This window comes from Rhea pennata, chromosome 22 (genome assembly GCF_028389875.1).
Source record: "Rhea pennata isolate bPtePen1 chromosome 22, bPtePen1.pri, whole genome shotgun sequence".
NCBI classification, from domain to species: Eukaryota; Metazoa; Chordata; class Aves; order Rheiformes; family Rheidae; genus Rhea; species Rhea pennata.
Genome location: NC_084684.1, coordinates 924262 through 948042, shown reverse-complemented (window position 1 = coordinate 948042; position 23781 = coordinate 924262). Strand labels below are relative to the sequence as shown.

The window sequence follows — 23781 nt, the reverse complement described above, 5'->3', positions numbered from 1 at the left end:
CCGCCGCCCCTTCCGGCCCCGCGGCCCCCTCCCCCGGGGCGCATGCGCGGCGGCATGCGGCGGGCGGCGATGGCGGCGGCGGCGGCGGGGGCCGTGCGGCCCGGCACGGTGCTGGGCACCATGGAGATGGGGCGGCGCGCGGGGCCCGAGGCCAGCGCGGCGCTGCTGCGGGCTTTCCTGGCCCGCGGCCTCCGCCTCCTCGATACCGCCTACATATACGCGGGCGGCAGCTCCGAGCGTATCCTGGGGACGCTGCTGGTCACCGAGAGTTCGCCGGGTACGGGGGGGGCGGCCCGGCCCGGCCCGGCCCGGCCGTGAGGGAGGAGGGAGAGACGGTCGCCCCCGGTCCCTGAGGGAAGGGGCGTAACGGTCGCCGCGTAACGGTCGCCCGCGGTGCCTGAGGGAAGGGGCGTAACGGTCGTCGTGACGTAGTCTCCCCTAATCCCTGAGGGGAGAGGGGCGCAACGGTCACCCTGTAACGGCCGCCCCTAGTCCCTGAGGGAAGGGGGCGTAACCGTCGCCGTGTATAGGTCGCCCCCGGTGCCTGAGGGAAGGAGGCGCAACGGTCGCCGCGTAACGGTCCCTCCCGGTCTCTGAGGGAAGGGGCTCCCATGTGAAGGCTGAGCCTGGGAAAGCCCGACCCTGGTCCCTGAGGAGGGGCGCCTCCCCCTTGCAGTGTGCGCCTTCCTGCCTCTTCATCCCCTGCCTTTCTGCTTCTCTCTCATCAGTGGAAATCGCCACAAAGGCCAATCCCTTGGAGGGGAACACGCTGAAGCCCGACAGCATCCGGTCGCAGCTGGAGACGTCTCTGGAGCGGCTGGGGAGGAAGAGCGTGGAGATCTTCTACCTGCACATGCCTGACCATGGGACCCCAGTGGAAGAGACGTTGCGTGCCTGCAATGAGCTGCACAAAGAAGTAAAAGGCCAAACTCAGATCACCTCTTAATTCTTACCCCGTTTTTTAAATCATGGCTGAGCTGTGCAAAAAAAAAAAAAAAAAAAACTCACAAAGGAACAAAAAGGAAGAGGGAACACAGCTGGTGGGGGAAGGGCAAACAAAACAACTGATAGTCTTTTGCATGTTCACAATCTGATGAACTTTGTTCTCAGGAGCTCTTGCAAGCATTACTTGAACTTTATTTTCTGCTGTATAAACTAACTAGGTTAAAGTTAGTGTTGGTAATGGGTGAAGAAGAGTTATTCTCCTCATCGATGTCATTTAAATCAGACAAATGCAATTTAAATGAGAAGGTGTGAATTAATAAAAGGGGAAGTATTTTGTCCAATCTGATAGTTCATCTTCATTTGGAAGAGGTAAACAGGGATGAACACAGAGCTCGGGGGACTAAAATTTGGTGGCTCTTTTTCACTGTATGCACTTGCACCATGTATGTACAAATGTACTCCTTAAAACGAACTAAATACCCTTTCATTCCATTACAGGGAAAGTTCAAAGAGCTTGGTCTATCAAACTATGCAGCATGGGAGGTAGCAGAAATCTGCAGCATCTGTAAACACAACAAGTGGGTGATCCCAACTGTGTACCAGGTGAGGGATGTGGGCTTGCCACGCTCCAGCATATCTTTTGTGGAAGCTGAGACAAGTCAACCCAAAAGAATCTGAGGCTTCAGATCAAAGTGGCTGATGGCAGGTTGTCTGTGTTGTTACAGTGACGTCAGGTCAGTCGCCGTGAGGTAGGGTCTGTGAGCCCCTAGTCTTGGAACAGACCCCAACGTGTCAGATGTAAACACAGAACAGGAAGCTGCTGCAGTTAGTCTGGGAAGTGCTTTCAGGACATGCACAATTAGAAAGTGGAGTGAGGTCATTTCTTAGATAAAGCTGAGTATGTGTTTGTTGTCCATGTCAGTAATAATACCCTTGATATGGAACTTAAAGTTTTTTACATTATTGAGCAATCTTTAGAGAATCTGTTGCTAAGCAGATAGTAATCTTGTATGACCTGAAGCCTCTCTGTTCTGATCCCTTCTGGATAAGATATAATATTGTTAGGCAAGGGTGGGGAAAAGGCTTTTCCAGCTCCTTTGGTGCACCATTGAGAAAACTGTGATTAATAGACTGGGGCACTCGCACACTGTTTAGTGGGAGTTAGTCTGCAGATATTCACGCTTTGAAATTCTGACGAGGCATTTGACTGCTACAGACCTGTTGTTTTTTCAGGAACTAGTAAAAAAGTTAAAAAGACTTACATTTTCCCAGATTATTTGGCCATGAGGAAGGTCCCAGAACACCAGGTTTTACTTCTGAGCAGAAATTAAGATGAAAAGCGGAACAAAGTGCAGAGATGCATTACTCTCAGCATTAACTATGTTGTTGCTGATCAGTGCAGCAGTGTCACTGCTGCACCTTACCAAGGTACCATCTGATAAGCGGACATAAGTCATGATTTGCTAGCCGGGATTTGTGCCAGGAGGCCTGAAGCTATTCTGTGCAAATCACCACTGCTGTGAACTAGTGTTTGAAGTTCTTTGTCTCCTTCATGTTCGTGGCAGGGCATGTACAATGCAACCACTCGCCAGGTGGAGACTGAGCTGTTTCCTTGCCTGAGATACTATGGATTGCGGTTCTACGCCTACAATCCACTGGCTGGTATGGGGAGGAATGGGTGAGGGTGAGGAGCTGTGAGTGGGGTTGTGGAGGCTGGGAGGGCCACGGCCATGGTACACCAAAAAGAGCCAAGAAACTATTCTGCAGCCCTCAGCTTTTGTTCAGGTGTTGTACATGTTGGAGCTGTTGGGCTACTGCCTCACTCCAACTGTGGATTGATTTTGTGACTCAGAATTGGAGACGGCAGTTGTCATGGATGGATTATAAGAGTGAATGATCAGGGTTCATTTTTACATCTGTGAATTGGAACAGCCACATGCAGTCCATTCTTTCATTTGCTTCCAGGCCAGTGCTGATGGACAGACCCTGCACGTAGAGCTGTGGGTGGTCATGGAGGCTTTGAGACTAAAATTCATGAAACGCGGGCTATAAAAGAACCACCCCATCACTAACATGTTGCCGACCCTTTGCAGGAGGACTGCTGACAGGCAAGTACAAGTATGAAGACAAAGATACAAACCAGCCTGCTGGAAGGTTTTTTGGGAATGACTGGGCTGAGATCTACAGGAACAGGTACATTTTCAACTAATAAAAGAGCAGGGAGGTGGGGCAGGAATGGCTGCATACAAACCTAATAATTAGCTAGGAAGCAGCAGAATTGACCAAAACTTGTTCAGTGATTATGTCCACAGGCTTGCATCCTCTCTGGGCTGCAGCAGGGCAGATTTTATGCTGCCCTCGTTTGGGACTCAGGTAACAGGGTGCTGAGCATTTTCCTTCTTTTGAATGTGGTTGGGGCCACGGCTTGCATTTAGGCTTTGTGGAGAGGGTTTTAGGCTCAGCTTCCTCCTGACTTACTGTGAAGTCCTTGGAGGCTAGGAAGAGCTGTATGAGATTTTGTGAAAGCCTTTCATACTTGCTTGGAATATAGATCTATGATTCATTAGAGGAAACTAGAGGTCTTAGAGGTAATAACATTCGTTTCTTTTGCTGTAGATACTGGAAAAAGCACCATTTTGAAGCAATTGCCCTAGTAGAAAGAGCTCTGAAGGATGCTTATGGTTCCAATCCACCAAGCCTGACCTCTGCTGCTTTGCGTTGGATATACAATCACTCCAAACTTCAGGTAAGAAAGAGCTCTGATGCTGCTGTAGACAGCAGTCTGCGCAGCAGCACCACAACTGGGCAGCATCTCATCTGCTTGCAGTACACAAACTGGGAAATGACTGCGTACAAACAGTTATCTTTCCATCTGAGCATCCCATGGGCTTGTGGTGCTTCGAAATGAGCAGCGCTGTATGGTCTATGCTTGCCAGGCTGTTGGGATGCAGACAACTGTAGGAGTGAGTCACCTTTACCTTTCTGCACCCTATCTTGCACTCGTCAGACTGGAAGAAGGTGGAAGATTTTAAGGGCCAGTTGCTATGGTCTTGGCTTCCCACCAAAACAATTTCCCTGTGAGAAGATAACTTGGCTTTTCACTGGGCTAGGAAATTAATGTTATTTCCCCATTTCCCAGAGTGTCCCTCTTGCCTCACAGAAGAGTAGTATGTGGCAGCTTTTGATGAACTGCCATATTGTGCAGATGGTGATTACTAGGTGCTGGCCTTGTAAGCAGAACTTCATTGCGTCAGTTGTCTAAACATCCCATAGTTATTGCTTTACTATGTTGCTTGAAAGAAATGTTTAAAGATTGGCCTGTGATGGCTTAGGAGATGAATTAGGTTTCTTTCAGGATGGACAATTCCTTTACCACTTTACAGGGTTCCCTCGGAGATGCGGTGATCATTGGCATGTCCAATCTGGAGCAGCTAGAGCAGAACCTTGACTGCAGCGAGGAGGGTCCTCTGCTCCCGGCTGTAGTGGAAGCGTTCGATAAAGCCTGGAAACTCACTGCGCACGACTGCCCCAACTACTTCCGCTAGAAATGAGGGCAGGGAAAGGAAAGCTGGTGTCAAGGGGCTAGATAATCAGATCTGCCAGTCTCAAGTACACATTTTAAATCTCTTGAATGGGAGAGGTACTTATCCACCCTGCCCTTTGATCCACACCAACAGGCTGTGAATTCCGTCCATGAATGAAACTCGTAGGATCAGCTTTTCTTGTACCTACGCTAACACTGTCGGCACTTGTTGTGCGGGCGATGCCTTATTCTTTCTCGCCTCGTGCGCCTTCACTTTTGCACAATGTGTATGATGATTAAGGATGCTTCTGATATGGGAAAAAGATTATGTAATTGGGTGAAGGCTATCGTTCTGCTTTCAGTTATTATGGTACCTTAAATTTTAAATAATTACCTCTGTAGACAAATAAAGATTTCTCTAATGCAGACCTTATCTCTGATTTGTAGCATAGTTTATGGTTTGACAGCTCAATCCAACTGTAGTGGCAGCTAGGATCCTGTGATGGGGGAGCTGGTTCAGGGACAACACAGCTGCCTTCATTGTGGAAGCGACTTTGGCCAAGTCCTTGGACCTGTATTTCCTATATTCCAGCTGTGGGCCTAAGCATACCTGAAAAGACTAGAGCCAACCTTGAAACAACAAGGCCTGATGAAGCTGGCCTGAGCTGACAGGAATGCTGTGGCCAGGATGCGAGCTCGTGACATTTTAAGTTGAGCATCAGATGAAAGAGCCTTTAATTTATTTGGCCAGCTTGAGATGGTATTAGAGATGACAACCTTTCCCTTTGCTACATAAGCTTAGCTGTTCAGCACTGTCTACCCAACTTCCCTTCAATCTGTCAACATCAGGAGTTGGAACAGGAGACAAATTGACATTACAAAACAAATGCCAAGCTTAGTCCTGTTGAATAAGGAATTTCAACATGTCAGCCTGGAGACAGCACCTTGGGAGTTTGACTGTGGCTTCTGCGAGACCTGCCATCAGCTAACTCCAAGAACATGCTGCCTCCTTTCACTGTTCCTCTTATTTCCTAAGTGATTTTTCCCTTCCCCCCTCCTACCATGGCTGGTCCATACACCATTTACCTCCCCCTTTCCACTAGGGAATACAGCTTCTGTTCTTTGACAGAGTCCCTGCATGTGCTCCTTTAGCTCTGCTGTGCTTGTCATCTCCTGATCACTGCTCAGGAACACTGAAATCAACAGATTCTTCTATATCAGAAGCTGAGCATGGTCCTTGGCATCTTAGCTGGTGCTATGTGTAAGCTGCATCACAAACTACTAAAGCTTTACTAGAGTAGTGGGCACGGAGAGGGATGTTTACTTGAAGCATCTGCCTGAGCCTTCAGCTCTGCACTCAAAAACAGACTTGGCCCAGGCTGCCTAGAATTAAAATTACTCCTAACGTAATAGAAGTTATAAGCATGACAGACTTGGCTGCACTGTAAGTGTGAAAGTTGACTGTTGAAACAGAAGTGGATCTCCCTGGAAACTGCCCCTTCTTCCGAGGGACTGCTGCTGCGAAGACGGCCGTTCAGACTTTTGCACACACAAGCATTTACGTATGCTCTACCTAGCTTTCACATCTGATGTAGCCTTCGAGCAGATCCAGTGGTACTCAAACAATAACAAGTAGCAGTAACAACAATCCAAAGTTTTATACATAGGCTTATATAAAAAAACATAATCAGATCATCCTTTATGAAGGGCATGTTTGAAGTGATCAGCCTTGTCTTCCTGCTGCAGGCAGGGAAGAAAAACACCTCTGTCTTTGAAATACAGTAGAACTGTCTAGTGTCCAAATGCAAGGACTGCCACTAGTCCTCATTGCTGTCATCCTCCTCTTCCTCCTCCTCTTCGTCATCCTCCTCCTCTGGGTCTCCCGTAAGCTGCTGGAAGTCTCCCGTCTCAGAATTCCACAGGAATTTGATGGTCACTTTGAACTCTGCCATCTCATAGCCAAAGAGTTTCTAGGAAAGGAGACACACTTATCTGTCATTCCTGCTCGGTCATCTCTGTGGCAAGCCTACCTAAAATACTTCCACTAAGCAACTCTTCCACATGGGGACTGCAGCAAAGCAAGAAGCAAAGTAAGTGTTAGATTTAAACCTCAGAAAATCTGAAAGCAGCTATAGTTCAGCTATGGAGCTATGGTTCAGAGCTGAATTCAACTCTATTCCAATTTAATACTCTTCTGGTTTTACAGCTAGTGTCAAAAGCTTCCTGTACGGGTACTACTTAAAGTTAGTTTCAGGAAATATTGTGCAGAACAGTTGCTTTCTCTAATAGGCAAGAGTTAGTACAGGGTTGCTCATTTTGCTGACTGTAACTGCTTAATGACCAACTTGGCCTCCACTGCATTTTGGATTACCAGCTCTTCAGACTGGCTGTTAAACCTCAGTCTTCGGTACTACTGCCTTAGAGCCAAAGCAGAGTTTTGGTGCTTGCGTTAAGAATACACAAGAACGTTAGCTGCATCCTACCGATTCTTATCAAGAAGCGCTGTTCACGTTTGTCTGAGAACTCCTACCCTCAAGGAAAACAAAACCCAACAGTTAACAATGGTAGCATACCTGGAAAGATTCGGGGGAGCTACTAGTTCGCGCAGATGCCGTGCTGACGCATTACTCACCAGGACACGAGCTTGTTCAGGGGTCAAAACGTCCCCTTCTTTGCAGACTTCGTAATCTGAAAGTAGCGTCACCACTCCTGCAGGAATGAGAGGGAGAGGGGCTGAGTCTTGGAGAGAGGGGAAACCCGGGAGGAAGATAGTTCAGGGCTGTTGGACGGATCAGAACTTCCTGCCAGTCCCAGTTTACCATCCGACATGAAGCCCGTGGCAGATGACAAGGCAGTTTTAAGTGAAAGACAGCTGACTTGACAGCATTTCAGACAGACAGGAGCGTAACCAGGGCAGATGCAGGAGTTCGTAGCAAGCCTCAGTTCTTGATACAGGCTTCTAAATACTGAATAAATCCACTTCAGCCATTAGGAATGCGAAGCCGGGACTAAGACTTTCTCAAACGCTGTCCTTCAATTCTACGTTACTATTTAACCTTGTCCTTAAAAAAAAGCTTATCTGCACCAAGATGGCAGTTATCTTTAGCAACTTGCAGCAAAAGTTCGTGAAGTAAAATTTAAGTGGCAGAAGGGCAATTAAGGTCACTTTCTGCAGCCAGATCACCTACCTTTTTTTAAAGCCGTTGGCAATCCCAGCTGCCGTAGCTGAGGCTCCATGGAGTGGGGAAACTGCTCCAAGGGCCCCGTGTCCAGGCTGACTGTGTATGTTGCCTTGTTCCCTGCACGGGCAAAGTCCACCTCTTTGAACTGGGAGAACCATCTGGGATAAGGGACAGGTAACAAGACCATCAGCTGCGTAAGAAACATCGCACGGGCTGAGACTGAGATCATTCCCGGCTGATTTCTTCAACAGGGAGCAAATCAGGACAGCACTTAACCCTGAGCTTCACAGTAGTCTCTGTGGCTGCAAATATCCAAAGAACTTTAGATGTAAAGTGGGCTAATTAAAACCATAATGGAATTCCATGGGATAGGTGGGTACACAAGAAAATGATAAATTAGGAGTTAGATTCAAACAGAAGAAACACACTGTGTTGGCTCCATTTATGGGCAGGAGATGAATACACGTGATCACCACCACTATCCTCATCTACTGCTAAGCTCAACTGTTAGAGCATTCCCTGTCCTCCTACGCTCAGCTTCCGTGGTCGCAGCCACGCGAGACAGACGGCCCTCCCGTGTTCTTTCTCAGTCGTGGTGTAGCCCGCTGTAGCTATTTCCCCTGCTGCAGCCCTCAACCTTATGGTGCCAGAGCCAGACAAGCAGAAAAATCTCATGAGAGCATCACAGTTTTGAGAGCAGCGGTGAGCGCAGTGGCAGATTTGCCACCACCAGCAGCCAAAAAACAACAAAAAAAAAAAAAAAAAAGAAAGAAAGAAAAAAAGCCCTTTTCTGCACTTCAGTATCACAGCTACCAGCCACACGCATACTTACTCATTCACCTCCTCTTTGGTGCGGTTAGTGAACAGGAGACCGACTTCACCTCTCAGATGTTTGCTGACCTGGAACAAAGAAGCCACCCATGGGATTCACCAGCACTCCCAGCAGGCAGCATCCAGCCTCCTGGCGTTTTCTGGTGCAGGGTCCAGTGCAGCTGCAAAGTCCACGAGCAGGCAACACCACCACACAGATCTGCACAGTCAGTTCTACTCACAATCGCACCTGACATTTTCTTCTTGCCTTTAGGCGTCATTTGATACTGGCTTGCTCAGTTAAGGACAACATACACGCAGAAATATGATTGGAAAAGCTCCGCCTTGACTCGAAGCTTATTCCACGCTGACGAAAGCGGCCGTGTTTGCAAGCTGTTCATCGTGCGCCCGGCACGGGCGAGATGCTGCGCGCACCGCAACGCTTTAGCCTCCGGCACGTACCTTGTGCAGGTTCTCCTTGTACTCGCTGGCTGGCTCCCGGCCCAGCGCCACCATCATCACTTTGTTTTTCCCGAAGAAGATCCTGAGGCGACACAGGGAAAAGCGGCTCAGTGCGGGCGGCGAGCGCGGGGCGCGGCGGGGGGGTGGGGGCTGCCGCCGCCGCTCACCTGCTGTGCTTCCAGGCGCTCCTCACGCTCTTGAGCTTGTTGTTGCGCATGTTGGCCACGGAGAAGAGGAAGAGGTGCCTGTAGGTGTCCACGCACTGCCGCAGCTGCGGGCGGGAGCCGTCAGGGGCGCGGAGGGCAGGAAGGGAGGGAGGGAGGGAGGGAGGGAGACCCGGCGCGGCCCGCGATGGGGGCCGGGGGCAGGCCGCGGCCGCGCACTCACCTCGGCGATGAGGGCCTGCTTGGCCTCCAGCCCCTTCCTGGGCGTCCGCGTCAGGGACACTGCGGGGAGCGGAGCAGAGAGGGAGCGTTAGAGCCGGCGGCGGCGCGGAGGGGGCCGCGCGGCGCGGCGCGGCGCTCACCCTTGCGGTCCCGCTTCGACTTCGGCATGGTCGCCGCGCCGCGCCGCGAGGCCCCCTCCGTGCCGCGGCGCCGCGGGGGCTGCTGGGAACGTCCTCAGACCGCCCGCGCCTGATCCGGCCGCTTTTCCGCACAGGCGCCGGCGCGGGCGGCCCCGGTGGAGCGAGGCCCCCTGCGGCCGCCGACGCCGCGGGGCGCGCCGGGATTGCGGCGGGCCGCTGTCATGGCGGCAGCGCTCGGGGGGCTGGTGGTGCTGCTGCTGCTGCTGGCGCCGTTGGTGGCCGCCGTCTACGAGGACCAAGTGGGCAAGTTTGACTGGTGGGTGCGGGCCGGGGCCGGGGCCGGGGCCGGGGGGAAGCGGCGGGGGGAGCTGGGGGGCCGGGCTTGCCCCGTCCGCGGTGCCGGCCCGGTAGCGGTGGGCCTCGTCTCCGTGCGATGTGCGTGTGCGTGGGGGAAGCAGCTCTTCTGCTTTGGTTTTCCCCCTCTCCGTTCTTTCCTGGTGCCCCGTCCTGCTGTATCCTCTCCGTGTGGGGGCTTTCCCCGCTCGCTGCCTCGGTGAGGCTCCTCGTGGCCCCTTCTCACCCCTTCCCTCTTCTCTCCCAGGAGGCAGCAGTATGTGGGGAAGCTCAAGTTCGCCTCCCTGGAGGCCTCGCAGGGCTCAAAGAAGCTCATCGTGGCTACCGAGAAGAATGTTGTGGCTGCGCTGAACTCCAGGAACGGTGAAATCCGTGAGTGAGCCGGGTTTTAGGGCTGAACAGGATTTTCTCTTGGGCAGTCTGCTGGCGGTGGTGGGGCTAATGCTATGTTTTCATATCAGTAAGTTAATATTGGCCAGACTGCTATGTCAGCTCACAGATCAAAAGCTTACTGCTTAGGACAGACAGACTCATGCATTGCAGGAGCTTTTAGCTGTAAAAAACCTAAATTTAAACATAATAGCAAGTAAAAGCATTTGGGGGAGCAAATCTGTTTCCTACTTAACTCTTTGTTCCTTCAGTGTGGCGCCACGTAGATAAGGGAACTCCCGAAGGAGCAATAGATGCGATGCTGATCCATGGACAGGGTAAGGAGAATATTAATAGGTATTCTGGGGAATAGTAACTGTCCTTGCATGAGAGATTCCAGCCATGTGTTGTTGGACTAACCATTAAACTTGCCAAAACTACTTGTCTCGCTACTTTATGATGGAAAAAGTCCTGTATTTATGTCCTTTTGTTTGCTTTCTATGCAGATGCCATCACTGTGTCCAACGGTGGGCGCATTCTCCGCTCCTGGGAGACCAACATTGGTGGGTTGAACTGGGAGACATCACTGGACACTGGCAGGTGGGTGCTTGGACTGTCTCTTTCCCTTTGTAGTGCTGATGTAGGAAGCAGAGGTTGTGTTCTAGGGAAATGTTATTTAGGTGTGAGGTTTCTAAAATAAAACATGGACAAATACTTTAGGAATTCCTGAAGCTTACAGTCAGGTCTAATGCTGTTTCTACCCTTTGGCAGACAAGTAGTAGGAGGAGATACAAAGTCTTTCATAGGTAAGTTTTCTCCCCCAGTGTACAACATGTTGAACAGGGAATGTGCCGCTTTGATATGGGGCATTTGCATTCCAGCCTAATACTCTCTGTTGAAATCACTAAAGATAGGTAAAGCGGACTATGTTTAGTTTCGGTTTGCTATTGAATGCTTGAAGAAGGTCTTTAAACAGAGTGGATTCTTCATAAACATCATTTTCTCCTCCACTGTTTCTGCCCTGTGCTTAGTTTCCAGATGGCTAGTCTGGTGGGGCTACAGGACACTGTGAAATACGTGGCGGTCCTGAAGAAGGCAGCCGTCTCTCTTCACTACCTTTCCAATGGGCACCAGAAATGGGTAGAGCATTTACCAGGAAGGTAAGAACGTATTTTAAGCAGAAGCTTCAATTGCTGACGTGCAACCTGATCTCTTGAGAATAAGAGGATGCTGTGCTTTCCTTTTACTTACAAAAACTACTTAGGTACTAAAACAAATAAAGCTAGGCGTTACTTGCTGAAAGGATAAAAACAGAGTCAGTAGGGAGGGAACTTCCATGTGTTTTATGAGCGTTGCCAATGGAATACTCTTTCCAGAAAATGACAGAGGTCCTCCCGTCTGAAACCACAAACTATTTTGCTTTGTTTAATTGTATAGGAAGAATATTGGGCAGAGTGTAAGAGAAGGATGGAGAAATTCACCACCTGTTATGTCTCTGTCATCTTTACATTTTTCATTGCAGAAAGCGGTAACTGAAGGCGAGATGTCCATAAAATATTGTGCTGATGGAAAGAATATTTCTTTTAGAACAAGCGAGTTAGGAGTTGAGTCAGTTTTTCCTCAGAAGACCCATAATAGTGTAATTTGAGTGTAGTTTTGAGCAATAACTGAAGATGATGCTTTACAGTAGCTGCTTCTCTTACAGTGAGACTGCTCACTACCAGCTATTATATTCCCACGGGACTGGAATGATCCACGTACTTGGAATTGTTCCTCAGAGCCACTTGAATGTTCTAACCTTCAGTGTGGAGGATGGAGAAATCACAAAACAGGTAGTGCTTGAATAGGGATTCAAAATGTTGGATTTGTTGCCAGCTTGGCTTTGATGTTACTGAATGTTGTTCCAACTAGATAGCTATGGTGCGATGTGCAGAGAAATTAATTTTTAGAGTACTAGAGTCTAAACTTTCCTTTTACTGTGGCATTGCTTATGGGCCAAGAAATAGATTTCCACTGCTGAATGCCCTGAAAAGCAAAAGTTAATCAGATTTGCATCTGGCAGAGTCAAGACCATCCTGGAAATCTCAGGCTGATGGACAGTTTGTCCTGGGGTCATGGGTAAAAACACTTCTGACTTTAATATCTTGGTCATGGCCATGTTGGTTCTTCAAAGTTTTTTTCTGCTGTTGACAACTTTGCCTGCGTCTTGCTTGGCAGATCGTAGTAGCAGCCCCATGGCTGAAGAGCTTACCTGGAGCATGCGGCGTGGTGGGGGAGGCCGTGCTGGTGTGCGTGGACGTGGAGACGCTCTCGCTCTATGTTTGCTCCTTGGCGACGGAGCAGGAGATGAAGCAGATCCCACTGCAGGTGAGCAGCGCTGACAGAGCATCATCAGTAATTACTTGTCCAACTAAGCATACCAAACTGATTGATCCAGAGCTTTGCTCCAGTGGTAGTGCAAGCTTCCTTGCTTCTATTCCATGTTTATCCTGATACGAACAACCTCTTTATAAAGCATGCGTTGCTGGTTATAAAAGGAAGATGCTAGGTTCACTGGAGAAAACATGTGCTGATCTCCCTCTCTCAGTCGCTTGACCTGGAGTTTGCTGATGGCTTCCAGCCCAGGATATTGGCCACTCAACCCAGTTTTGTCAGCATTTCGCGGACCCAGTTCTTCCTTCAGCTGTCTCCAAGCCACTTCTCCCTGCTGCAGTACAGGCACGGGCTGCTCAGCCACCTTCGGGACTTCCAGCAGGTAACCAAGATAAATGCAGCTGCAGAACTCTTAACTGAAAGAGCTGACTGTAGCTTAAAAATTTTAGAAACAAGCAGAACCCCCTGCCCCCACCTGGCATTGCGAACAAGCTGCTGAGTTTCCCATTTCAATTGTGCTTTCTGCTGCAACATTTGAAAACCATTTGATTTCATTCATATTAGCTGATGAAATATTTTTAAACGTCAGTTTAGGTGTGCTTTGTTGCTGACAACTGTTAGCGTGGGGTAGATCTGCTGGTTTTGAGCTAGACAGAGAGTCGTGTACGTCTAAATGACCAGTGACATAGTAGTACTTCTCTGAGACCAGCTGAGAAGTTTTGAAAGGTGAAAAAGCTTTAAAAAGCTCAATAATACTAAAGGTAGTGGTTCAAAAGCTTGTGCAGGTCAAACATTTACTTCTTTACAAGAACCTTTTTTAGGCTTTGAAGAAGTGTAATTTTATCTTTGGTGAGATGATAAAATCTGGAATTTGGTTGTAGAGGAGCCACTGTTAGTTTCAGTAGGGCTTAATTTCCTGCGCAGGTAGTTCTTGTTGTTTTTGTTGGCTTTAAGCTTTCCTATTAATTTATTTTCAGGCAGCTCTGGTGAGCTTTGCAACAACTGGGGAGAAAACTGTGGCTGCTGTCCTCACCTGCAGGAGTGAACTGGTGAATACAATTTGCTTGTACTATGTGACCAGCACAGTTTTGTAATATGGACATGCGCTGAGATTGGATTCCTCAAGAATTTTCCTTCACAGGTCCAGGAGTGTTTAGTAACCTCAAAAAGAGTAAGATTTTATTAGTTTTGCAGACATGTGAAGACAACACAAGCAGATCTTGATTACATCCAGCTGAAGCTACCTCTGGCTTCATGAAACACGCTGCCTTGTGTACAGCCTATTTTAACCTTGTGTAAGCTGCTTGTATGCAGCCTATGAATCAGCTTTATCCATCCATAGAGGGTTTCTGTTCTTAGGAATATTGAACTTAGCAAGCTTTCATCTTTTTCAGAACTGTCTCTGGCCTGTTTTTAGAGTCAAGTCCAGAGATAGAGCTTGCTGTTGTCAGGCACTCAAAGCCCCATATTCATCCACACACTCATTGTGCTCCCAAGCCATGTTATCTCTTCTCATCCTCACTGCAGAAATCTGGAAGTTCTGATGGCCTTCATGCTGAAAGTACTCTGGAGGATTCCCAGAAACAGGTATAAAACAAGTTTGTTCCCAAGAGCAGTGGAAATTCTTGATGATTGATAGTCCATTTTCTTCCTTCACATGGGAACAGAATGAAAATGGTATTATATCATATTTTTGGAGACGCGTGTTTTGCACCAATTCTGTATAACCAATCTAAAACCATCTTAAAACCTCTTGAAGCCACAAGAATTTGCTAAACATGAAACCTTCTTATGGAATTTGATTTGGTGTGATGTGTGTGTTTAACTTGTTTTTTTCTCCTCCATGATGTTGTAGGAATCCTTAACTTGTTCCAATCACACCTACAATATTAATCTCTACCTGGTTGAAACTGGTCAAAGATTGTTGGATACCACAATTACCTTTAGCCTGGATCAGAGTGGTGCCAAACCGGAGCAGGTGAGCAGGGAGCTTATTTCAATCATGTGGCTTATCAGACTTGTACTGCTCTCTATAACCCAATTTGGCAGGACCAGTAGAGCTCTTCAGACAAGGTGAAAGGCTTGCTGCTGATGTATGAGACTGGTGCCTACAGCCATACTGTTTGTACTCCTTTCACTTTTGAGGCCTGAGGGTTGTTTCTGTTTTGTCCAAGCAGCTGATGGACATCATCCTCAGTGCTTCACTTGCTCTTTTTTTCCAGCTATACATCCAGGTCTTTCTGAAGAAGGATGACTCTGTGGGCTATCGAGCGCTGGTACAAACAGAAGATCACATGCTAGTGTTCCTCCAGCAGCCTGGTAAGTGGCACAAACAGCTAAAATGGTCCATTTTGTCACTGTAGGACAAGAAGTTATCTCCAGAGTTATGGAATCCAGTCCCAAACTATCATATCTTATCACTGCTCTCTTTGGAAAGTGGCAAAATTAATTTGACTTGTGTGATTGCAATATACAGGTTACTGAGCTTAATGGATGGTCCTGAGCTAAGTCCTGGGAAGGAGACCAGAAAGTCATATTATCTTCCACTGTCACAAGAGAATCCATCTGAGAAACCTATTCTGCAGTGGTGTTTGTGCAGACAGAGCCTTTGAGTTTCATGGATTTCTACAGATTTCAGAACTCTCATTGTAGAATGAGAGCCTAAGCCCTCTTGTAGATCTTTCTTAAAGTGTCTTCAAAAAAGATCTTCAAGGCAAAATTGTTAGTTTACAGAAAAGGCTGAAAGTCTGTCTTGACAACTTGAATCCTCGAGGGCTTAATAGGCATTCCGGAGTTCATACGTTGTGTCTGTTATTTTAAATGGACTTAATGGCTTCAACCCTTTCAAAATGTTTGATTGCTCTTATTGTTCCTATGTTTTCTGAAGTGATTCCAGTTGAATAAGGTATTTTTCATAGTCTTTGTGTGAAATACTAGGGCACATTATATTAAACAGATGTACAGTATTTTGCATTGCTTCCAGAACCAGTGATTTGCATTTTAAGGACCATTGGAAGATCTTAGAGTGAGCAAAGATTTTACCTTTGAAAATCTATTTCCAGAGATGAAATTCAAAAGATCTTCAGTTGCTTTAGCCAATCCTGATAGTGGACGTAACACATATGTGCAGTATGCTTGTGCTTTTTTTTTAATTTGCCGATATTCTACTTGTATTTCTTTCCAGGAAAAGTTGTATGGAGTAGAGAGGAGTCACTAGCAGAGGTGGTAAGCTTGGAGATGGTGGATCTACCTCTAACAGGGGCACAGGCTGAGTTGGAGGGGGAATTTGGAAAGAAAGCAGGTAAGCCATAAACTTAATGGTATTAGCTATAAACATGTGAGTTTCTGGTTTTTTGTTTTGTTTTGTTTTCCTGAAGAAATGTATAGTTTTTCTCTAAGCCGTGAGTTCTTTGGATTTAAATTTTCACTATTGGCAACATGATCAATAGGATCAGAAATAAACTCATTTCTGTCCCAACTTTTAAAGCCCAATGCCAAAGGCAAATCACGTGAGTCTATGAATGTAACAGAGGTAGGAAAGACTTTTGCCATCTTTCCTAAACATTTCCCTTTGATCCTCTTATTGTCTTTTCTGGAAGACTCATTTGCAATAGCTTTTGTTTTTGCTTTGTTTTGTTTTTCTTGCTGTCCTGGATGCAGCCATTCAAGGTAACCTCAGAGACTGTATGCAGTGTTTCCAAATCTTTCTGACAAGTTTTTTCTAGTGCATCTTTATCTTTTTTACTGCTTGTTTTCCTCAGTGGTGAAATATAGTTGTCTGGTGTTTTTAGCTCCTTGACAGGAGCAATATAAACCCTCACTGGGCAGAATTAAGTTTTGGGGTTTTTTTCCTTCCTCACATGTGGTTCTGTTACTCTGAATAACAAGCACAAACAGAACTTGAGACTATGTAGGCAGGTTAGCTTTGGGTGGGCACTTGCTGAGTACACCAGTGAGAAAGAAGGAATACAAAAGAAGAGAGCATATCCTCTGCAAACTGAAAGTTTGCTTTCAGTTGCTGAGAGTGTCTTTTGGAATGAGCTGCACTAGGGTGAAGTGGGAAAAGGACGGTAAATACCCAAAAGTCCGTAATAGAAATGGTAAATATAAATCTGCTGTTCTGGAGAGGAAGGCAGAAGCCAAGAGTTGTCTAAGTTCAGGCATGGCCCCTTACTTTTACTGACGGAGACTGTAATTGAATTATAGAATGGGAAGTAACATTTTTCCCCTTCAGTTATGTAATATTTTCCCCCTTCAGTTATCATTTTTGGTCCTTTTGTAGATGGTTTGCTAGGGATGTTTCTGAAGCGGCTGTCCTCCCAACTTATCCTGCTGCAAGCCTGGACAGCACATCTTTGGAAGATGTTTTATGATGCCAGGAAACCCCGGAGCCAGATCAAGAATGAGATTAATATTGATAATTTGGCTAGAGATGAATTCAATCTCCAGAAAATGATGGTGATGGTCACAGCTTCAGGCAAGGTGAGGAAGGTAGGGTAGGAATCTGTTTCTAGACTGTAGCAAAGGATCTCACCACTGAATTTTCCCTGCATCATGTAAGAATATCCTGAAAATATGAGCAGTGTGTTTTGTGGTGGCATTGGAGAGGGACTAAGACTCTTCTTTCTTTGTCATCCTCCAAAGCAAGCTGCAGAGCTTAAACTGCAGTGCTTAAATGTGAAAGATGCGTTGATCTAGACTTTGGCTTTTTTGTGGTCTCTCTGTTGCTCAGCTTTTTGGTATTGAGAGCAGTTCTGGCACCATCCTGTGGAAGCAGTACCTCAGGAATGTGAGACCAGGTTCCTCCTTTAAGCTGATGGTCCAGAGAACAACAGCCCATTTCCCCCACCCTCCACAATGTACGCTGCTTGTGAAGGACAAGGTGAGTTCCTTTTCTCTATCCCTCTGTTGAATCCGCTTAACTAGGGAAACTGCATTTAGGAAGCATTTTTGGGGGGTGATCATGTGGTTATCACTGATGTGGGTAGGGAGAGGAGGGGAATGACAGCTGAAGGGAAGCAAAGCTCAACACAGTCCTAACTCTGTCGGGATGCTTGTTTTGAATTATTTAAATAAAAAGAATAATGTGATTCATTTTTTCAGCAGGTGGCAGATAGGGGTTAGATAGAACAATGTTTACTCTCTCAACAGAGGATTGTTTTGGTATGCGTGTTCAAACAGAACGCGTTTTCAGAGTGGAGCGGTTGAACCCAGGGTCTGAATAGCCCGCACCAGTATGTGGTGATGGAAAAACAGCTCTTTTGTTGGCTTTAAAGAAAGTTTTGCATCTTGTTTGTTTTTTAGGAAACCAAAATGAGTTTTCTCTATGTCTTCAACCCCATCTTTGGGAAGCGGAGTCAGGTAGCTCCGCCTGTTCTGAAGCGTCCGATCCTTCAGACTTTGCTTCTGCCTATTATGGATCAAGACTATGCCAAAGTACTGCTCCTGATTGATGATGAGTATAAGGTAAATTGCTTTGCCTCCAGGCAGCATTCTTCCTGTTCAGGTTAATTATTCCTCCCATTTTTTTGGAGCAAGGTAAAAAAAAAAAAAAAAAAAGAGAGAGAGAGAGTTAGAGAGTTACATTGAAAAAAAGAGATGAGGTTATTTATTCAAGTAAAACTTCATAACAAATGTGTTCTAAAATATCCAGTGGTCTTTTTTTGTTTGTTTTGCATGTTTGTTGGTTGATTTTTTTTTAATTATTGTTTTATATTATTATTAACCTGTGTTACAATTCTTTCCTTTTCTTTTCTAGGTCACAGCTTTCCCAGCAACTAAGAACGTTCTTCGTCAGTTAGAAGAAATAGCCCACTCTATCTTTTTTTATTTAGTGGATGCCGACCAGGGAAAACTGTCTGGGTTCAGGCTGAAAAAGGTATAGAAGAAACATTACAGCATAAGTGATATTTTCCTGTAAGTTCTCTAGATAACAGTAGATCTTTGCACTTCTTTTATGGAGTTTTGTTTGGAGTGTAAACGGTTCAGCTCGCTTTTGACTTCTACTAAGCCTCAGAACATTCCTAAAAAGCTTTCAAAATCCAAAAGCGGAGGAAGCTTCCTGTGTCTTATTAGTGGAGACTCTGTCTTCAGAGGATCAGATAAAACCTTCTACATCCTGTGTTTCTTGCAGGACCTGACAACAGAGGAGAGTTGGGAGGTGGTCATTCCCACGGAAGTGCAGAAGATAGTGACTGTGAAAGGGAAGAGATCCAGTGAGCATGTGCACTCCCAGGGCCGCGTGATGGGTGATCGCAGCGTTCTCTATAAGGTGCTGTAGAAACTTTTGTGGTGATGCATTAGATCACTGGAAGATCTCTATACCCTGTTTAGGCACTGCTGGTACTAAATCTTTGCTCTATGATGCCATTTTTTTCTATACAGAAGTCAGTGTCCCTAACCTAAGAAAATCAGAATCTTCTGCAGAAGATACTAATTTTGGTGGGCTTTTTTATATGAAATGTTTTCATGCAGCAATTAAAAGCCAATCAAACATCTGAGGATGGGAGGGATTGCTGCTTGATTTCTCCAGATGATCTATGCTAATAAGATATTTTGTTCATTACTTCTCTGGTCCCACATGAAATGCAGGTAACTATGGTGCCTTGGACACTAAAGTAGGGATCTCAGCTGCCTTTTTTTCTTTTCCTGCTACAGTCCTTGAATCCAAACCTGCTTGCTGTGGTGACAGAGAGCACTGATACACATCATGAGCGCACTTTCATTGGAATACATCTGATCGATGGAGTCACAGGCAGGATCATTCACTCGTCAGTGCAGAAGAAAGCGAAGGGACCTGTTCACATTGTCCATTCGGAGAACTGGGTGGTGGTAAGAACTCCTGTCTTCTTGTGCTTTATTTTTAGGAGGTAGGAGCAGTTGCCAAACCTGTATGCAAACTACTTCCTGACCTTTCTCTGATTTGCTGCTACCTCTGTACTGTAGACTTGACTTGCTCTGTATTCCTGAAGGACATCCATCTTCCTCTCTTGTTTCAGTACCAGTACTGGAATACTAAGGCACGTCGGAACGAGTTCACTGTGCTGGAGCTGTATGAGGGGACGGAGCAATACAACGCCACAGCCTTCAGCTCCCTCGACCGTCCGCTTTTACCTCAGGTCCTGCAGCAGTCTTACATCTTCCCGTCTGCTATCAGTGCCATGGAGGCCACTATCACTGAACGAGGCATCACCAGTCGTCACTTGCTCGGTAAGTGCACGCTGCTCTGTTCTGAATGTATTCAGAGATTGTTGCTACCTGCACGAACCAGGCATCACACTTAAAACTGAGCGATAGGCAGCTTTTTGCCAAAGATCCTACCTGCTTTTTGGCTGCGTTGGACTCTTGACAAGTGCAAGGACATGCACGAGGAGGGCATTTACATTAGTTGTTAGAAAATGCTGTCAGAAATGACCATTTGTAAGATGCACCTCTTTTTAATGCACAGTTGGGCTTCCCTCTGGGGCCATCCTCTCCCTTCCAAAGGCTCTGCTGGATCCTCGCCGTCCTGAAATCCCTACGGAACAAAGCAGGTAAGGAAAGCGCGATAACCACTGTTCACGGACAACGTTCATGAGCCTTTTGAGAGTGACAAGTTTGTGTGTAATATGCTGAAGTAGAACAAATTTTCGTGGACAGATTCAAGACAATCTTTTCATGACACTTCATGCAGCTGTCTTTTTGCCCATCTGTGATGACAGAGGACATTTATCTGTAACACAGCAGGTCCTGTCACCAGGGGAAAAATGCCTATTGTTTGCTGTTAAAGAAACAGCAGTCGATGTAACCAAAGTTTCTAGAATGACACTTGATTATTTTTAAACCTTTAGAACCCTAAAAGGAGTCTGCTGCAGTATAGTGTGACCCAGCTGGCACGTGTTTTCTACTTGTTGCAAAAATAAACCTGCACTATGAAAAGCTGCTAAATTTGTTACTTTAGGTCAGTAGTTTACAATGGTCAGACTTGATTCCTAGGAAACAAAATGTGAGTGAAGTTTTCCTTTGCATGCTATGTTTAGATGGTTTTTTATTTCTCTTTCAACGCCTTTCAGAGAAGAGAACTTGATTCCGTATTCTCCGGACGTGCAGATCCATGCTGAGAGGTTTATCAACTACAATCAAACCATATCGCGAATGAGAGGAATTTATACAGCCCCCTCTGGCCTAGAGTCCACTTGTTTGGTGAGTACAGGGCAGAGGCTTCTTGGCAGAGCTGTGGAGATGGCAGTTAGAGCAGCACGATACTATAACCCGTGGCAGGGAGTCTGTAACTTCACATCACACAGCTGCTCGCTGCTTAATCATTTCTTCTTTCAATGAGAGCTAAAAAGGTCCATCGCTTTTGATGTACCTGGCTTTGTGCTTGAAGCTGCATTACCAGCGTGTGATCTCCTCTCTTTAGGTTGTTGCGTATGGCCTGGACCTCTATCAGACCCGAGTGTACCCATCGAAGCAGTTCGATGTCCTGAAAGATGACTATGACTACGTGCTGATAAGCAGCGTTCTCTTTGGCCTGGTTTTCGCCACTATGATTACAAAGAGACTTGCTCAGGTGAAGCTGCTGAACCGTGCCTGGCGGTAAGCCTGCGGGCGAAGGGAATGTTGAGGGCATCGATGAGGCTGGAGAAGAAAGTATCTGAGACTCGGACTGGCTGATGGTCTGCAACCCAGTGTCGCCGCTGGGTTCATTTAGAAATTCCTGTTTTCCTGGCTGCAACGGAGGTGAGTATCTATATTGCATTTCTGCTGGAAGATATTTGAAAGGAGAAGCTGCTAGGACAACAAAACAGTATGTTGCCTGTATGCCTCCTACTGAGAAGAAATGGAACAGAGACAATAAAGAGACATCAGTCTGTTATGACTTTAAAAAAACCCTCCAAAACTTTCAAAATGAGGTTAAAAAAAAGTCCTAATGCCCTAGAATCTGGTGCTCACATTATCTTCCCAAAGCACGGTACCCCGATTTTACCTGAACCAACGTTCTCAGGATGAGTGTCCAGTTGATGCTAACTCTTCTTCAACCCCAACCCTTACTCAAGCCTTGGCAAGAGGGGCAGTCGGACACTGACAACTACTGTGGTTTGAATGCTGGACTTGGTAAATGTGTGAGCTACTGTATGCAAGACGTGAGAAGAAGAGGTGGCGCTGAATCAGTTCACTGAGAGGAACATTCGGAGTTGCGTGAATGTTGGTGGGAAATTTAAGCATGAGACCATTTGAAGTATGTTGCAAGGGCGTGGGAGGAGTTTGAATGTCAAGTCTCTCATGGTCTTTATTTATTATTTCTTCCTGTTTTGAAAAATTTCCCATGTTTGGTGGACAGCTCAGAGCTCATTTATTTGGCTGTTTCTGGTGTCATTCTTTAACAGAAAGAAAATAAAGAATCGTGTCCAAAAAGGTGAGACGTGAATTGTGTTGAACTGCACCTGTAAAGTGGCTCATTGGTAACTCAAAGCTGGGTTTCATGAACTGTCATTTAGGAGTAAAGATCTTTCGTTTTCCCTCGGTGGAGCTTGGAAGTTGGCTTCTATGGTATGGTTTAATGTCAGGCTCTGATTTTAAGTTGTCCTAATCAAGTTTTGCAGCTAGTTGTACCTCACTGGGACACTTCTCCTAACGGTCACCGCTGTACTTAAGCTCCCTCTCCAAACAACACAAGGGTGCTGCTTCACGCACCGAGTCCCCACGGTTTATTAAGTGGATTTGCCTCTTTTGGGTCATTCTTCAAGGATGACAGAGGGGAGGGAGGAGGCACCGCGCATGCGCACACCCACCCGCCCCTGTAGGGCCAGGGCGCACGCGCCGCAAAGTTGCTGACTCATCTACTGCGCAGGCGCCGGGGCCGGGCTCCGCGCTTCCAATGAGAAGGCGCGGCGCGTGCGGCGCCACTTCCTGTCTGGCGGCGGGGCGGGAGGGGCCGCTTCCGCCTTGCGCCGTCCCACTGCGCCGCTTCCCCCCCCCCGCGCCCAGCGCAGCGGCAAGATGGCGGCGGGCGGCGGCGGCGCGGGGGCCGCAGCGGAGCTGGGCTGGGAGGTGGCCGTGCGGCCCCTGCTCTCCGCCTCCTACTCGGCTTTCGAGATGAAGGAGCTCCCGCAGCTGCTGGCCTCGGTTATCGAGAGGTGAGGGGAGGAGCGGGGTCTCCCCGCCGGGGCAGGCCGGCCGCGGGGGGTGGGGCAGCGTTAGTCGCGGCCTGCCGCAGCCCGGGAGGCGCCGCGGCCGGGAAGGGCAGAGGGGCCTTTTCTCGGCGCGTGGGCGCACTCCGCGCTTCGGCGCGGTTTGTAGCTCGTTTTGCGGCCTAAGACGCTAGGTCGGAACAGCACAGCAGCGTGTCCTCCAGTTACACGTTAGGAAACGAAGACTAAGTGCCGTAGTAACGAGGATAACAAAATCCAGCCTTGTGGTGTGCTGTTTTGGCGCAGAGTGGCTGAACTGGGTGCCTGAAACCAGTGCGCTGCGCCTTTGTACGTAGGCACAGCGGTCCGCCCAGGCACCTGCGCGTGCTGAGCGTTTATGCTATCCAGGTGCTTCTTAGAGTAATTTTTCTTTTACTGACCTTCCCGCCTCAGCTCTGTCTTGTGGAGCTCTGCTGTCACTGTGCTTAATGCTCATTGAATCGTTTCTGTATGACAGTATCACTAAACAGATATGCTTGACTTTTGTGGGAGGGTCCTTCCCCCGCTTAGTGAAAATGATGGCTTTAAAGTCATGGAAGTTCGAGGGCCGTGGAGTCCTGCGGAACGATGTCTTGTATTTCGTGCGTTGGCGTAGCATGTTACATGTCACAGGGGATGAAAATCCCTTCTTCAGAGTTGGAGTCATGCTCTTTATAGTCTGCACAAATAACCTATCCGTTGATTTCTGAAAAGGCTGTATCTGCTCAGCTTATTTTGGTAAGATGCTTGGCAGGTGTTTCAGAGAGACTGCTGGTTGATATAGCCCACAAACTAATCACCAGTAAATAAAAATGGCGTAATAACAGCAAAATCAGCACTGTGATTCTTTTTGAAATAAATAGATTTACATGTTTTTCTCACGAGTGGTTTGCTTCATTTTTGAGTTTAGGCATCAGCAGGTCACTGGAATTTTCTTATTAGCAGGTACATTCAGGAATTAGTAGGCTTTGGCCTCTTATTTAACATAAGTTATGGAAATACTGACTGGGAGAGACACAGTTGACTTGGGATGCGGTCAGTTTACAAAGTCTGTGGTGGTCAAATGGGTCTGATTATTTTTTTTTT

At 47.1% G+C, this 23781-nt stretch overlaps 4 protein-coding genes across 9 annotated transcripts in view; 3 read left to right on the top strand and 1 right to left on the bottom strand.

Moving 5' to 3' along the window:
- Positions 1–66: 66 nt before the first annotated feature.
- Positions 67–4901, top strand: LOC134149933 (aflatoxin B1 aldehyde reductase member 2-like). Its single transcript, XM_062593274.1, has 7 exons — positions 67–277; positions 729–916; positions 1444–1548; positions 2511–2607; positions 3039–3138; positions 3562–3691; positions 4329–4901. The coding sequence occupies exons 1-7, from the start codon at positions 70–72 to the stop codon at positions 4488–4490; spliced, it is 990 nt and encodes a 329-aa protein (XP_062449258.1). The 5' UTR covers positions 67–69; the 3' UTR covers positions 4491–4901.
- Positions 4902–6101: 1200 nt separating this feature from the next.
- MRTO4 (MRT4 homolog, ribosome maturation factor) lies at positions 6102–9530 on the bottom strand. 2 transcript variants are annotated; one of them, XM_062593273.1, is made up of 9 exons: positions 9449–9530; positions 9310–9368; positions 9090–9193; positions 8923–9004; positions 8483–8550; positions 7657–7808; positions 7101–7177; positions 6952–6994; positions 6324–6438 (listed from the first exon to the last, which is right to left on the bottom strand). In XM_062593273.1, the coding sequence occupies exons 1-9, from the start codon at positions 9474–9476 to the stop codon at positions 6422–6424; spliced, it is 630 nt and encodes a 209-aa protein (XP_062449257.1). In that variant the 5' UTR covers positions 9477–9530; the 3' UTR covers positions 6324–6421. The 2 variants fall into 2 exon arrangements, with proteins under 2 accessions (XP_062449256.1, XP_062449257.1); XM_062593272.1 differs by lacking the exon at positions 6952–6994 and having other exon boundaries at positions 6102–6438.
- Positions 9531–9653: 123 nt separating this feature from the next.
- EMC1 (ER membrane protein complex subunit 1) lies at positions 9654–21940 on the top strand. 3 transcript variants are annotated; one of them, XM_062593555.1, is made up of 23 exons: positions 9654–9764; positions 10050–10174; positions 10444–10509; positions 10678–10771; positions 11203–11331; positions 11877–12003; positions 12389–12538; positions 12759–12926; positions 13522–13593; positions 14072–14131; positions 14400–14522; positions 14767–14863; positions 15729–15845; positions 16827–17026; positions 17277–17426; positions 17849–18010; positions 18303–18422; positions 18678–18815; positions 19202–19375; positions 19543–19753; positions 19992–20076; positions 20596–20725; positions 20946–21940. In XM_062593555.1, the coding sequence occupies exons 1-23, from the start codon at positions 9670–9672 to the stop codon at positions 21123–21125; spliced, it is 2973 nt and encodes a 990-aa protein (XP_062449539.1). In that variant the 5' UTR covers positions 9654–9669; the 3' UTR covers positions 21126–21940. The 3 variants fall into 3 exon arrangements, with proteins under 3 accessions (XP_062449539.1, XP_062449542.1, XP_062449541.1); XM_062593558.1 differs by lacking the exon at positions 10444–10509; XM_062593557.1 differs by lacking the exon at positions 14072–14131.
- Positions 21941–22518: 578 nt separating this feature from the next.
- Positions 22519–23781, top strand: part of UBR4 (ubiquitin protein ligase E3 component n-recognin 4) — an 81252-nt gene continuing 79989 nt past the window's right edge. For all 3 annotated transcript variants that reach the window (XM_062593536.1, XM_062593535.1, XM_062593534.1), the window contains exon 1: positions 22519–22662. In XM_062593536.1, the coding sequence (XP_062449520.1) occupies positions 22526–22662 (137 nt within the window). In that variant the 5' untranslated portion in view covers positions 22519–22525. The remainder of the gene's footprint in view (positions 22663–23781) is intronic.